Source organism: Zonotrichia albicollis, chromosome 2, assembly GCF_047830755.1.
Source record: "Zonotrichia albicollis isolate bZonAlb1 chromosome 2, bZonAlb1.hap1, whole genome shotgun sequence".
Taxonomy (NCBI): Eukaryota; Metazoa; Chordata; class Aves; order Passeriformes; family Passerellidae; genus Zonotrichia; species Zonotrichia albicollis.
In genome coordinates, this window is record NC_133820.1 from 34,241,171 (window position 1) to 34,254,684 (window position 13,514).

Sequence of the window (13,514 nt, forward strand, 5' to 3'; positions counted from 1 at the left end):
GGCACATTTTACTTTAAAATTTTCTACAGATCTTACTTGTTTCTAAGTCCTACTTACCAGCCCCTTCATCTAGGCTGTGAAGAAACAAGAATATCACTTGTTTCTTCAAGAAACAAGACAAATATCAAATATCTTTGCTTATCTTACTTTAAAGAAAGTCACTTTTTAAAAAATTTCTGCCTATCCTGATAGTTACCTTGTATTCTGCCTACACAGCATTTGCTGATGGTCTATGGATGCCAGGCTAGTCATACTCTGCTATTGTATTGCATGAAATAGTTTATTTAGTTGTTGTTTTGCACTGGGTTTGGTATTTACAAACATTCTGATTAGTATATTTGTATCCTCATGGGATTCCCCTCTCATATCACATGTCTTCCCCTCTCCCCTAAGCCCCAGTGGTGGTGGTTTCTCCCTGGTCTATCCCTCCCTTTGCCCCTGTCCTCACTTGTATTCCCATTGGCTGTAGCCCCTCTCCTCCACCCCCCTTCCCCTGCGCTTAAAATCTCCCGGGAGGAACCTCTGACCTCTCTTTGCCTCCCTTGGACTTCCCTGGAGTGGTTCCACAACAAAGTGGGACAATGGATCATGATGGATCGTTCCGAGAGGAAAGAGCGCCTCTAGTCTTTTACTTTTGTTCTTGTAAGACTGCGAGGAGCCAGGGTCCAGAGCTAGCTGGATCGGACCCGAACGGACCCAGAGATCAGTCTTACATCCTGCTGACTCTTCCTTAACAGTTGCTAAGTAACATTCAAAAACTCAGGGACCACCACTGCATGTACTCTCCCAACATAATTTCTGCATGTTCATAATCACCTTAGCTACACTGCTGATTGCATTTTACTTCCAACACCAAAGGACTGGAGGAATTGACTTTCTGCACATGAGATTTGAAAGACACTTCCTTGTGCTACAGAAATGCCTGAGAACCTTTAATCCTTGACTTCTCAGTGTTAGCATCCATCCATTGATTCACAGCCTCATTTTGTGAAACCTTGTTATTTCTTCCAATTCCTTAGCAATTCCTCTTTTTCCTGCTGCCTTCACACGGCAATCACTTCTTACTTAATTCAGTCCTTCACGCATCTGTAGGATAATGAACAAACAAACAAATGCAAATATGCAGACCAAAAAAAAAGTAAAACAGTCCATCAATGAATGGAAAGTTGATTTTAGCATTTCTGGGAAGGGACTCAGGAAAGTTATCTTAGCCAATTCTACAACTGTGGCAGACATGGGTTCCAGACAGTAATCACAGAAATGCTTCCATCTGCATGTTGTGGCATTAGGCAGCACTGTCAGTCTGGAAAGACACCTTTTTCCCATTTTTATCTGTACTTTCCTAAAAACATAATTAAAGACATTACTGGGCCATGCTTTGAAAAAAAACATAACTTGGCTCTTCCCTAGCTTGTAACTGAGGACGTGTGCACAAACACTTCCTGGGGTGACGTTATGGTGCTTGTATCCCCATTCATCTGTTCTGTGCCTTTAAGACCGGCTCTGAAGAGTGGAAGTTTTGTTTGGGTTTCTCTTATCAGGGACACAGAGACGAGCGGTACATAGGGCTGTTTTTCACTTCTTGCTTCAGTTTGCTCCTTTGCTTGCTCCCTTTTCTGCTCTTGCTTCTGCTCTGCTTTAGCCTCTGCTTATTAGCTAGTTCTAGCTAAACAGTCCACATTCCTTCCTGGACTGTTTCTCCTCTCCTGTTTCTGTGACCATCTCGAACCTGCTCCGGACTGGGACCCGGGAACACCGAAGGTTTGGCTGCAGCAGCTGCCCCAGCGCTGGAGGGACTGAGAACAGAGCAACCACTCCCGAAAGAGACTTTCTGATTTTGACATCTTTCTCAGAGCGGTGTCAATGGGTATTGTTCATTTTGTGTGCTGGGGGGTGCTGGGCCAGTCAAATAAACAGGTTCTTTCCACCTCTCTCCAAGGAATTTTTTCCCGAACCGGTTGGGGGAGGGGTCGTGTGGGTTTTGCTTTCTGGAGGGGCCCTCCTTTGCAGATTCTTTAACAAATTTGCCCTAAACCAGGACAGCCATGCTTTGAAAAAAACGTAACTTGGCTCTTCCCTAGCTTGTGACTGAGGACGTGTGCACAAACACTTCCCCTCGAGTTTCTTTCTCAGCATGCCTGCACCAACTCTGTGTGCCTTTCCGACACTTTTTGGCCGGAGCGGGTTTTGGAAAGGCGGCTTCCCCCGCGGCCGCACCCTGGGATACCGATACCCGGAGCACCTGGCGCTCCCCGTTCCCTCACTGCCCTGCTGCACCCTGCGGGGGAAAAGTGACCTCGGGCAGAGGTGGCCCTCCCGGGCCCGGGCCAGGGTTGCCCGGGTGGGGACAGCATCGCATCCCATCGCATCGCATCGCATCGCATCGCATCGCATCGCATCGCATCGCATCGCATCGCATCGCATCGCATCCCATCCCATCCCATCCCATCCCATCCCGGCCGCGGGGAGAGCGTTTTGGCTTCCCGCACACCCATGAAACGATTGGGACCGAGTTGTAAATACGGTGGGGAACGGGGGTTTCGCCATTTTGCCCCCGCGCTCCCTCCGGCAGCGAACAAAGAGCTGGAAAAGGGTCCTCCGCCCCGGGCATCCACCGCTTCGCCCCCACGCGCCGGGAGACAGCGCGTCACGCCGCCTTTGTCCCCTTCCTGGCTCCGCACTCACCGCCCGCCGCCGCCAGAGCGGTACGTTCCCGGCTGGGGCGCCCGGGACCCCCGTCAGCCGCCGCGGCCCGAGCCTCCCTCGGCATGGGCACGGCCCCAGCCCCGTGCCTGCCCCTCCCGCCGGCCCGCCCCCCAGCCTCGGCCCGCCGCGCCTCCTCGCCGCCCGCCATGTTCTGCGCGGCCGCCCCGGAGCAGTCCGTGCATTTCCCGGGAACTCGGTTAAAAGGCAGTGGAAAAGTACTATCCATGGATAAGGTAAAATTATTTGCCCCGGCTCGTAGTGCCAGGCAGCCGTAGAGCCTAAGTGCTAGACTTCCTAGACCCCCAAACACTATTAAAAGTAACGCAAATAAGATTTGGGAAAGAGTTGTTCCCCGCACACACATCTGAAGCAAGACATTGGATATAGTGTCAGTATAAAGGGTACAGCGTAATGGGTGAACAAAAATTAAATGCTATGCTTGTGCCTCCCTAGTTCCTGCCTTTCTCTGGCAATTCCCTTGAGCACAGAGGGTGACTGCCTTGATGTGCGCTGTGCTATATTTTGATTGCTCTGTGGGGGTTTTAATGCTTTGGACATCAGTTTCCTGTGGCTGCTGCCTGAGTTTGCTCCAGTGTTCCAACAGCAGGAGCTGGACTGTGTGTCTTGCTCCTGTACCAGGGGAAGTCCCTAGGGAGTTAGTCTGCCCTTTTGATGATGCAGAAAAGCAAGACAAGCACCCACCCATCAGTGCTGGAATACTAAGCTGATGTATTATTTTCAACCAGTTCTACTATACTTTTCTACAGGACTTTTTAAAGCTTACTATGCCATTGCACTTTGACATTTTAAAAAGATCATCTTTGGACAGCATTCAAAATTGCATCGAACCAGCATAAGAGATTCCACAATGAGCAAAAACTGATGCACAGAAGTTCCACCTGAATGTGAGGAAGAACTTATTTCCTGTGTGTTTGTGCGCTGGTTGCCGAGAGAGGTTGTGAAGTGTCCCTCACTGAAGATATTCCAGACCTGTCTAGGCACAATCCTATGCCACGTGCTCTGAGATGACTCTGCTTGAACAGGGAAGTTGGACCAGATGATCCACTGTGCCCTATTCTAGCCTTGTCCAGATGTGATTCTGTGTGCACACACATGTGTGTACTAACATAGCACAGGGCACCTGTTTGATGGAGCCAGGTAATGCTTGCTGCAACTGTGAGTATGGCTATGGAGATGGTCCCGAGGCTTCAGCGCTCCCCAAAACTGCTCCTACCCAGCTGTCCCACTGCTCTTGGTGAAGTACCCATGGGGAAGTAGCTGGAGGCACAAGCACTTGTGGGGCACACGAACATTCTCCACTGGTTTCTGCAGCCCAGCTTTGCTGGAACAGGGGTTTGGGTGAGCTTGCTGGCTCTTCATCCTGGGCAGATGAGATTAGAGAGCCCACTCTCCCCACGGTGGCTCCAGCAGCACAGAGAAGTGTGGACTCCCTTCCTCACCCATCTGCCCCCCCATATCACCTCACAGAATCACAGACTGGGTAGGTTGGAAAGGGCCACAATGGGTCATCTGGTCCAACCACCCTGCTCAAGCAGGGTCATCCCAGAGCACATGGCACACGGTTGTGTCTAGACAGGTCTGGAATATTGCCAGTGGTGGAGGCATCACAACCTCTCTGGGCAACTTGTCCAGTGCTCAGTCACTGCACAGTAAAGAAAGTCTTCCTTACGTTCACGTGGAACGTCTGTGCATCAGTTTCTGCCCGTTGCCTCTTGTCCCATTGCTTGGCACCACCAAGAAGAGCCTGGATCCATACTCTTGGAATCCCCTCTTTAGATATTTGTACACATTAATAAGGGCCCATCTCAGCCACCTCTTCTCGAGGCTGAACAGGCCCAGCTTCCTCAGCCCTTCTACCTAACGAAGATCAGTCACTTAATCATTTTCGCTGCTCTCCGCTGGACCCGCTCCAGGAGCTCCATGTCTCTCCTGTCCTGGACAGAACACTCCAGATGTGGGCTCACTGGAGCCGAGCAAAAGGGCAGGATCCTCTACCTCGCCCTGCTGGCAACGCTCTTCCTGGTGCATCCCAGGATTCCGCCGCCGCCGGGGCTCCGCCCCGCGCGGCCCGGGAAGCGGAAACGCCACGGGGCGGCGGTTCCGGGGGCGCCGGTGCTGCTGTGAGTGCTGTGCGGGAGGAGGCGGGAGGAGAGGGGTTCCGCCACCTCCGCCCCTTCCGCCGCCTCCTGCCTTCTGCTCGGCAGAGAGGAGGCCGCCATGCACCCCGTTTTCCAGAGCAGCCGGCGCGACTTCACCTTCGGGCCGTGGAAGCTGAGCGCCGCCCGGACGCATATCATGAAGTCGGCGCAGGCCGAGAGGTGGGGCGGGCTCCGGGCCGGGGTGGCAGGGGGACACGGCACAGCACGGTGTCCCCGCTGCTCGGGGAGCCACCGCGGGGCTGCGGCCTCAGCCGTCACAGCGAGGGGCTGGGGGCGTCGGGTGGCCTTGCGAAGGAAACACGCAGCGTTCCCAGGGCGGGGGAGACACTCTTCGGTCCCCGGGATTGTTCCTTCTCCTCAAGCTTGATTCTCTGGCTGGAGAACTCGGGCTATTTGGGTTACAGGTAACTTCCAAAATTTTATTTTAATGATTACAGAAGGCAGCCTACAAGAAAGATGAAGGAGGACTTTTTACAAGGGCATGTAGTATGGGGGAAAGGGGGAATGGATTCGAACTGAAGGAGAGGAGATTTGGATTGGACCCTAGGAAGGAAATTTCTGACCGTGAGGGTGGTGAGTCGCTGGAACGGGTTGCCCAGATAAATTGTGGATGCCCCATCCCTGGCGATATCCCAGACCAGGTTGTATGGAGCTTTGGGCAGCCTGGTCTGGTGGAGGTGTCCTTTCCCATGGCAGAGAGGTTGACCTTTAGGTTTCTTGCAACTCAAAACCATTCTGATTGTATGATTATAACAGTTTTGGATCTCTGGATCTCTGTGAACTGAGACCTGCTAATTAGAAGCCTGATTTTTAAAATTATTTTTGAAAAAGAATATTTTTAACATCTCATACCATATCTCAGTAGTAGCTATTTTAAGATAGTGGTTTTCATTAAAGATGTGTAATTTGCTCTCTTCTTGTAGAACTTTCCAGTCCAGTGAAATCATTGGAGGAAATGTTCCTGTATCAGCATCAAGTACTTAAGTCAGATTTGCTAATGTGGAACTGGAGAGTTCAGCTGTACCATGACTGATCTTAAAGACAGATGGACTTGGCAGATATTTCTTGGTTTCATTTTCTGGAATAAATTTCAGTATACACAGAACTCTCATTAGTCTTCTTAAATGTACTTTCATTTATCTTGCTCTTACCTTTTTTGAGGCTAATAAGGCATTCTCTGGGAGGAACTGGCTGCTTATGGCTGGGATGGGTGCACTGTTTGCTGGGTAAAACATTGTCTGGATGACTGAGCTCAAAGACTGATGGTGAATGGAGTTACATCCTGCTGGTGGCCCATCAACAGTGGTGTTCTCCAGGGCTCAGTATTGGGGCCAGTCCTGTTCAATATCTTTATTGATGGTCTAGACAAGGTGATTGAGTGCACCCTCAGTAAGTTCACAGATGACCCCAAGCCAGGTGGAAGTGTTGATTTACTGGAGAGTAGGAAGGCTAAGCAGAGGTATCTGGACAGGCTGGATCAATGAGCTGAGGCCAGTTGTAGGAGGTGCAACAAGGTCACAGCGACCCATTTTGTCTTTTTTATTGCTTGGGGAACATTAGTAGTACCTATAGGAATTTTATTTCTGGCAAATATATATTGCAAAAATCCCTCAGCAACCTGTGTGGAAAGGTGAAGGATTAAATGTGCCATAGCTGAGAACTCTTCTATGCAGGGGTTGGGTTTTTCAGGTCAAGGGTTCCTACACTTGATTAAATGGAAAAGTTCATAATGTTATTCTGCCTTCTTTGGGAAAAAAAAACATAGGATCTTATTTTCCAGGTCTGTGAATTTATTTTTTTTTATTTCAGTTAGGTTGACACTGTTCTTTTGTATTAAGAGTTACAGAAATAACCACTTTTGTTCAGCCGTGTTACCAATGTGAACATTATGATTAGGACACTCTTCTCCCTCCCCTCACTCAAATAGGTGGTGTATTCCTAAAGCTTTCTCCTCTCCAAATGTCAGCTATTCCTTTTTGATCTTGGGAAGTCGGATAGGTGAGAAGGAAAAGTTTAGGAAGTGTGCCAGTACATGTCTTCTACCAGCAGAGTACAGTAGTGTCTTCGGCAGTTTTTACATGCTCTGGCTGGGTTGTCTTAAGCATCTTTTTTCTAGGCTTCTAAATTTGGAGGAATGGACTATTGTGCCGTGAATTCAAACTTGCTTATGATGAGGCCTAGTTCTTGAAAATTTCTTTGAGTACCTACTGAAGTTGGTCCACTGACCATCCAGGGATTTGCTAGCACAGGTGGAAAATAGCTTCTGCATGTTTCTCAGATGCTCTTGATTCCTCATGTGTGAGAATTTTGTCTGAGCCTGATGGTGAAGGAATGTTTTAGGAGTACTTTTTTGGTGGAAAAGTCACTTCAGATCAATGAGTCTGCATTTCAGGTGAAATGATTAACCTGGTGATGTGTCTTCTAAGTTATCACAGTCTAAAGAATCCTTGTTCCAAAACAAGGACTGCTTTCACTGAGCTGTGATCAGCTGATTGATGCCTCTTTTATTTTTCTCTGCAGGTTGGCTGATGAATTACACATGCCTTCCCTGCCAGAGATGATGTTTGGAGACAATGTCCTAAGAATACAGCATGACCATGGTTTTGGAATTGAGTTCAATGCTACAGATGCTTTAAAATGTGTCAATAATTGTCAAGGTATGATCAAAGTCGCTTGTGCAGAGGAGTGGCAAGAGAGCAGGTACAGTATTTTATCACCAGTGGGCAAGTACTGGTGTGTTGTGTATGAAACTGTCATACAGTCGTTAAAGGAACAAATTGAACTCTTGAGGACCACATTGCATTTGATCCTACCCTAGATATAGCATGTGATCACAGAGGTCACTTTGCTTTTCTTTGCTGTCATCATCCTTTCTGTTAAATTGGATCAGCTGTATTTTTCAGCTGAGTTATAGCTTTCTTAAAGTAAATGTCAAGTTTAACATGACTTAAGGCTGTTTCTGTTTACTTAAACTCATAGAGCCTTGAGCATTACAAGACTGTATTGTGTGGTGTTGCAAAATGCTGTACGTGTTCAAAATCTTAGCCTTAGGAAAAAAGCAGAACATGATTCGTTCCTAAGGCTAAGATGCATGAGAACTAATTGTGATGCTTAGTATTTACCAAATTGGATTTAGTTGTAGAGCATCTGGAAATAAACCACAGAAACAAAGCAAAGTTATCATGAAAACTAAGCTAAATTGCAGTGTTAATGATTGCTGTGTGCTGTCAAGAGATCACTTTCTGCCTACTTAAAGAGACATTGATCTTGAAATACAAATTTTTCAGCAATATTGCATGAGAATCTTTGAGTCGTAGAACTGAAATAGATCAAGCATTTTCATAATTGTTTTCAAAGTTATTATGGAAACAGACGTGAAACCATGATTAAGTCTTGACATTGTGATTGCAGCTCAGACAATGCTGCTGTTTTTCGTTAGGAACAGTGTCAGAATTCTAATGCACAGTCTTATGTGAGGTTGTAATTTTTTGAGAATTGCTATAAAGCAATTACTACAAAGCTGTTTTCTCTTTCACTGTTGAGGAGTGAGACTGAGCACAGTAAGGAAGTTGTCAAGCCATATGACTGGACTTACACAACAGATTACAAAGGAACTTTGCTGGGAGATACTGCAACATTAAAGGTAATAATTTTCTTCTTGTTAATTGCTGACTGCATCTTGCTTCAGTCAAACTTTTTTTGAAGCTGTCATTTACTTTTCAGTAGGCTTCTTTAAAATCTTTTGTGCTTTGTAATTTTTGATTTCAAAGTGTAATTTGGGCTTCTCATGTTTCTCAGCTCATGATTTTATCCTAATCAAATCATGGCTTATTTTAATAATGAGGGTGGGTGGTGTCTTAAAGCATTTTAGGATTAAAGCACATCGGAAGCTTCAGCTCTTGCTGGGGACTGCTCCGGGGCCCCGAGCTGCTCACGTGCAGCAGAACTATCAGCTGTGTCATTCTGTAGTGCCTTCATGCTCTGCTGCTTGCATGTTTGTCTGCTTTCTGACCTGGCTGCTTTCAATGGACTGATGTTTTTCTGCAACAGCAGCTCAGTAATTCCTCATACTTAAACTCACAGGCCCTCCCATGTCTTTATTTTTGTGAAAATAAGACTGAAGTTCCCAGCTTCTGTTTGCTGCATACAGGTTGCTTGCTACTAAGCAGATGTATTAATTCACTAGTATTGCTTTAGTTAGAGATCATTTGAGTTGTGCTGAAATTAAAAGTACAGTATAGAAATAAACAATGTTGGTCCATAGTATTTGGACAGCGTAAGTGTCTGTGGAGATCATGAGATAGAAAACATACAGGTACTTGATTTCTGTGGAAAGGCTTTGCTGGAATAATTTTCAAGGAGTGTTGTGGGTTAGGGATGTTAAATGCACAGAAATCTGTTTATAAACCTGAACTTCTCATATGTATCTTGAACACAAGACATCGTCAAATGTTTTGAAAGAAAGCAGAATTGTTTGCAGCTGAAACCCTACTGAGCCTGGTACCCAGAGAGAAGTTTAGTCAGAATTTTCCACTCTTAAATTTTGTTTTTGCTTGATATTACTTCCAGGAAGAAACTCTTGGAAACTTTGATTTTAATTTTTTCTCTTAGAAATTTGGAGTGTGTTAAGCTTAGTGCCTGAGAAGTTTTTTCCTTTTTAAAACTGTGGACTTGAAAATATCAGAACAAACTGTATGAATTTTGGCAAAAAATTAATATGCTAACTGCTCTTAATATTTTTCTCTAGGTTGTCCCTACAACAGAACACATAAATACAGAGAAATTAAAAGCCAGGGAACAAATTATGTTTTTTGAAGAAGTACTCCTGTTTGAAGATGAACTCCATGATCATGGAGTATCAAGTTTGAGTGTCAAAGTAGTGAGTATTGGTAGATGTATAAAAGATACCTGGGCACTCAGTTGGCTGATTAATGCAAAACACAGCTGCTTTTTGCATGTTGTTCCTTCTGGGATTTAAACGTTAAAGCAAAATGTTCTTCATCCTTGGTCTTAGAAATACGATCTTACTGGAAATTATGTTGTCTTGAAACCTTTGTCATCTGTCATTTGTTCCAGGGGACAATCTTTTCCCTCCTGCTTCCTGCCCAATAGTCCTTTGAGACACTGTCTGCCCCACTGGCCAGTCATAGCTGTAGCACATCAACTGCCCAAACTTTGACTTAATTCTTGAAAACTTCTCATATTGTCTTACATTGTGAATGTCTGATGTAAACAAGTACATGCTTAAGTAAGCCTTTGTAAGGTGCTGAATGGACCATCTTTATTTTTGCAGAGAGTTATGCCTTCCAGCTTTTTTGTGCTGCTGAGGTTCTTCTTGCGAGTGGATGGGGTACTCATCAGGATGAATGATACAAGGCTTCATCATGAGGTAAACCCTTACTTTCCATCATGAGTTACTTTACAGAGGTTCCCTTGCCATTTTACTTCCAGTAAAATGGAAGTAAACCCAGTGATATTCCTCTAATTTAATACTGATGTTTGGGGGCACAAAAACTTCTGAGTGTATTTTATTATTGTGGTGGTGCTGAGCTAGCAACCAAGTGCTGGATGCCATGTGTATGAGCAGAGTAGGCTACCCATCCTGTGATGTAATCATTTAAATACATTTGACAAACACAGATTAGAGAAGGAAGCACAAGAGGAAAAATAGGCAGCAGTAAAGAGTTCAATACTGTCTTGTCTTCAAATACGTTATTGTAACTTGCAAATAACTGTCCACAGTATATTGAGTTCTGGTATCTCACAAATAATACAGGATGTTAAGATTTGGGTTTTGGTAATTCTGTGTAGATGTGTAGGAGTTCTAGCTGAGTAAAAATTAACAAGCATTTTCAGTCATAGAATTTTTTTAAACATGCACCGGGGGGGTTTTTGGAAAAAAACAACATTGTTGTCATCTATCTTCATGAATTTGAATGTACATTTCTTCTATGTGAAAATTTGTGGTTAACCAAATTCCAATGCTTCCTAAATTAAATGTATTTAGAATGCTTGTTTTACTGATACCAGATGATTGCTTTTTTCCATTAGGCTGACAAGACCTACATGTTGCGAGAATACACATCCAGGGAAAGCAAAATATCAAGTCTAAAGGTATTGCATTTTTAAAACTTTGATTCTTTTTCTTCTGTCTGCTTTTTAGTTTTATGGTTAGCATGGAAAATACTGTGTCTCTTAAGTCCTTCTTTGTTAGTTTGGAATTAATACAGAAGAAAGTTCTTTCTGCTTATGCAACTTTTGTTTTGGTGATTTTAGAGCAGATTCACATTTTGTAAATGCTCAGATCACATGACAGGGTATAGGATTAGGTCACTTTTTCTACTGTTGAGTTAACAAAATGTTTTTATTATTTTATTTTTTCATAGAACTGTTCAGCTGCAAAATCAGGTAGTTCATGTCCCATGATGTTAAATTTCATGTGTAAAATTTGTGTGCTTCCAAGCCGTATTAGGGATTAAGATCTGTTTGGTAATAGACTCTTTCAGTTTTTCTCATTTGAGGTTAATAGGCCACCTTAAAACTCTAGTAATGGCTCAGAATAATTTGTGGCACATATGGAGTTGGAGCTGTTGATTTTTATTTGTGACAAACACCTCAACTTAAATTTTCTTGTATCTTTCCTCCTCCCTTTTCGTTTGCCTCTAAAAAGTTTGCCTGGAGTGGTGTTTACATCCAATAAATAATAGGTTGTCTGTAATAGTTTGGGGTTGGAATACTTTCTCTTATCCCCTGTTTTCTTTCACTCATTTCATGTAAAAGTTTTGCTTTTTAGAATGTTCCACCTACCCTGTTCACGGAACCTAACGAGATCTCTCAGTATCTACCCATAAAGGAGACAATCTGTGAAAAACTAGAATTCCCCGAGGAGCTGAAGCCTAAACCAGAAACATCACTGGAAACCATATGTGCTAAGTCTAAATAAATGTGACTTTATAAGGACTTGAAGTATGGAGATTATGTGATCACAGTTGTTGACATGGGGGGTGTTTCACTACTAGTGGGATAAAGAATTTGGCTAATTTTTCTGTAGCCATAAGAGAAAATATTTCAAGCAGATTTTGCTAATGGTGTTTTTGGTTTGGATTTTTTTTGAACCTGTGTTTGCAGTTGATGATAGACTGGTGGTGAGTTACAGTTTTCAACAACATTGGAGAAATTACTATTGGGAGTCTGGGTTCTGTTTAGTTCACCAAGCAGGCAGGAGTGTTGTCTGGACTCCCATCCACTTACAATTCTATGAAGATTTGAAGATTTTGTTATTGCTGCTTCAGATACTGTGAAGCTACCAGAGTTGTAAAACTGGCATGATTTTATTTTTATTGAGAAATAATCCACAGTAAAAAAAAAAAAAATTCCTCTGCATTTATTTTGATCTGTTCATCCTAAAGTACCCATTTTCCTTAGCTTCCCTACTGGTAACCAACAAAGTTATTTCTTGCAGTTTCTGATCCAGAGTCTCACCTAAGAATACTAATTTCATCTGAGATAGGTTTAAGTGTAGAGAAAAAAGTAGATTTGATTGACACTATATAAAGGTAAAATTATTTGTGAAGCATTAACTCCAGGAGAGCTGGAGGTTAACAGAGAGCCACTGCTAAATCTCTTCACAAATGCTGGTTTAATCTAGTGTCAGCTGGAGTTCTGTAGGCAGTTCTGGGACTCTCTGGGCAATTCTGGGACCCTCACTTGAGGTCCCTGTTCTGCTCCAGTAATGTATACTGCTGGAAAGGCATCTCCCTGCACTGGCCTTCTCTTGGATGTGCCCACATGGGACGGTTCTACTGCCCTGACAGCCAAGTTGCAAAACTGCCTTGAGGCTTAAGGTTGGGTAAGTCTGATCCCTAAAGGGTGCTGGTATTTGCAGTTTGAGAGATGAGGTCCTGTATGGCCTTAGAAGGATGCTAACGTATATTCCAAATATATAATTTTGGTTTATTTTAAAATTATTCTGAGTTCTAGTATTGATAGAAGTGTGATCACTTGTATAGTCATGGTTTCAACACTCTGTAGATGAAACTGAATACTTGTATTGCTTTTGGAAATTGTGCAATATATTACTGGTTTGGCCTAAGAATGGGGCAGTTAAGCAGGCTTGTCTGGGTTTGCAGCTGGCACTCAGTGCAGGAAGCATTGCAGTGAAGCATTGCTGCTGACACTCAGTGCATGTAACTGCAGTGAAAAGCAGACCTGGTGGTGCAAGGTGCTTGCAGATAAGAACAGGGACACATTCTGATGTCTTGGGGTTTTTGTTTAAAAATCTTCATATTCTACACCGCATGGCTTACTAGAAGCAGCCCACCACAAAACCTCGTATTTACTAATATATTTTCTGAGGTTTTCATGTAGACAAGACCCTGAGGTTTTTTTGAGGGAGAAAAGTGTACTGTCATCTAATTGACTGTTCTTTATTAAAAACAAATAACACACTGATTTAACTTTTATTTGGGGCAGCCTGGTCTAGTGAATTCTACTGCAGGTAGAAAGGCAGGAACTAACTGCATTTTTTACTGTGTTGCTGATTTACTCTAGCCACAGGGAAGACATTTTTCTGAGCCTACGTTCCCTGTACGTAAAAATAGGATTTAATATATGCCTACCTCACAGAGA

General features: G+C 44.0%; 1 protein-coding gene across 3 annotated transcripts; it reads left to right on the forward strand.

The window, feature by feature from the left end:
• Nucleotides 1-2,799: 2,799 nt before the first annotated feature.
• TIPRL (TOR signaling pathway regulator) lies at nucleotides 2,800-11,852 on the forward strand. 3 transcript variants are annotated; one of them, XM_005494051.4, is made up of 7 exons: nucleotides 2,800-2,939; nucleotides 7,407-7,586; nucleotides 8,430-8,529; nucleotides 9,634-9,765; nucleotides 10,180-10,275; nucleotides 10,938-11,000; nucleotides 11,680-11,852. In XM_005494051.4, exons 2-7 carry the CDS (start codon nucleotides 7,426-7,428, stop codon nucleotides 11,827-11,829), a joined length of 702 nt encoding a protein of 233 aa, XP_005494108.2. In that variant the 5' UTR covers nucleotides 2,800-2,939; nucleotides 7,407-7,425; the 3' UTR covers nucleotides 11,830-11,852. The 3 variants fall into 3 exon arrangements, with proteins under 3 accessions (XP_005494108.2, XP_005494107.2, XP_005494106.2); XM_005494050.4 differs by lacking the exon at nucleotides 2,800-2,939 and adding an exon at nucleotides 4,800-5,045 and having other exon boundaries at nucleotides 11,667-11,852; XM_005494049.4 differs by lacking the exon at nucleotides 2,800-2,939 and adding an exon at nucleotides 4,801-5,045.
• The last annotated feature ends 1,662 nt before the right edge of the window (nucleotides 11,853-13,514 follow it).

Bases quoted from the DNA above. Each gene is read 5' to 3' on its own strand.
- TIPRL (XM_005494049.4), top strand. From the start codon at position 4,945: ATGCACCCCGTTTTCCAGAGCAGCCGGCGCGACTTCACCTTCGGGCCG. The intron at 7,587-8,429 runs GTACAGTATTTT...TTCACTGTTGAG, and splicing joins GAGGAGTGGCAAGAGAGCAG to GAGTGAGACTGAGCACAGTA. The intron at 10,276-10,937 runs GTAAACCCTTAC...TTTTTCCATTAG, and splicing joins ATACAAGGCTTCATCATGAG to GCTGACAAGACCTACATGTT.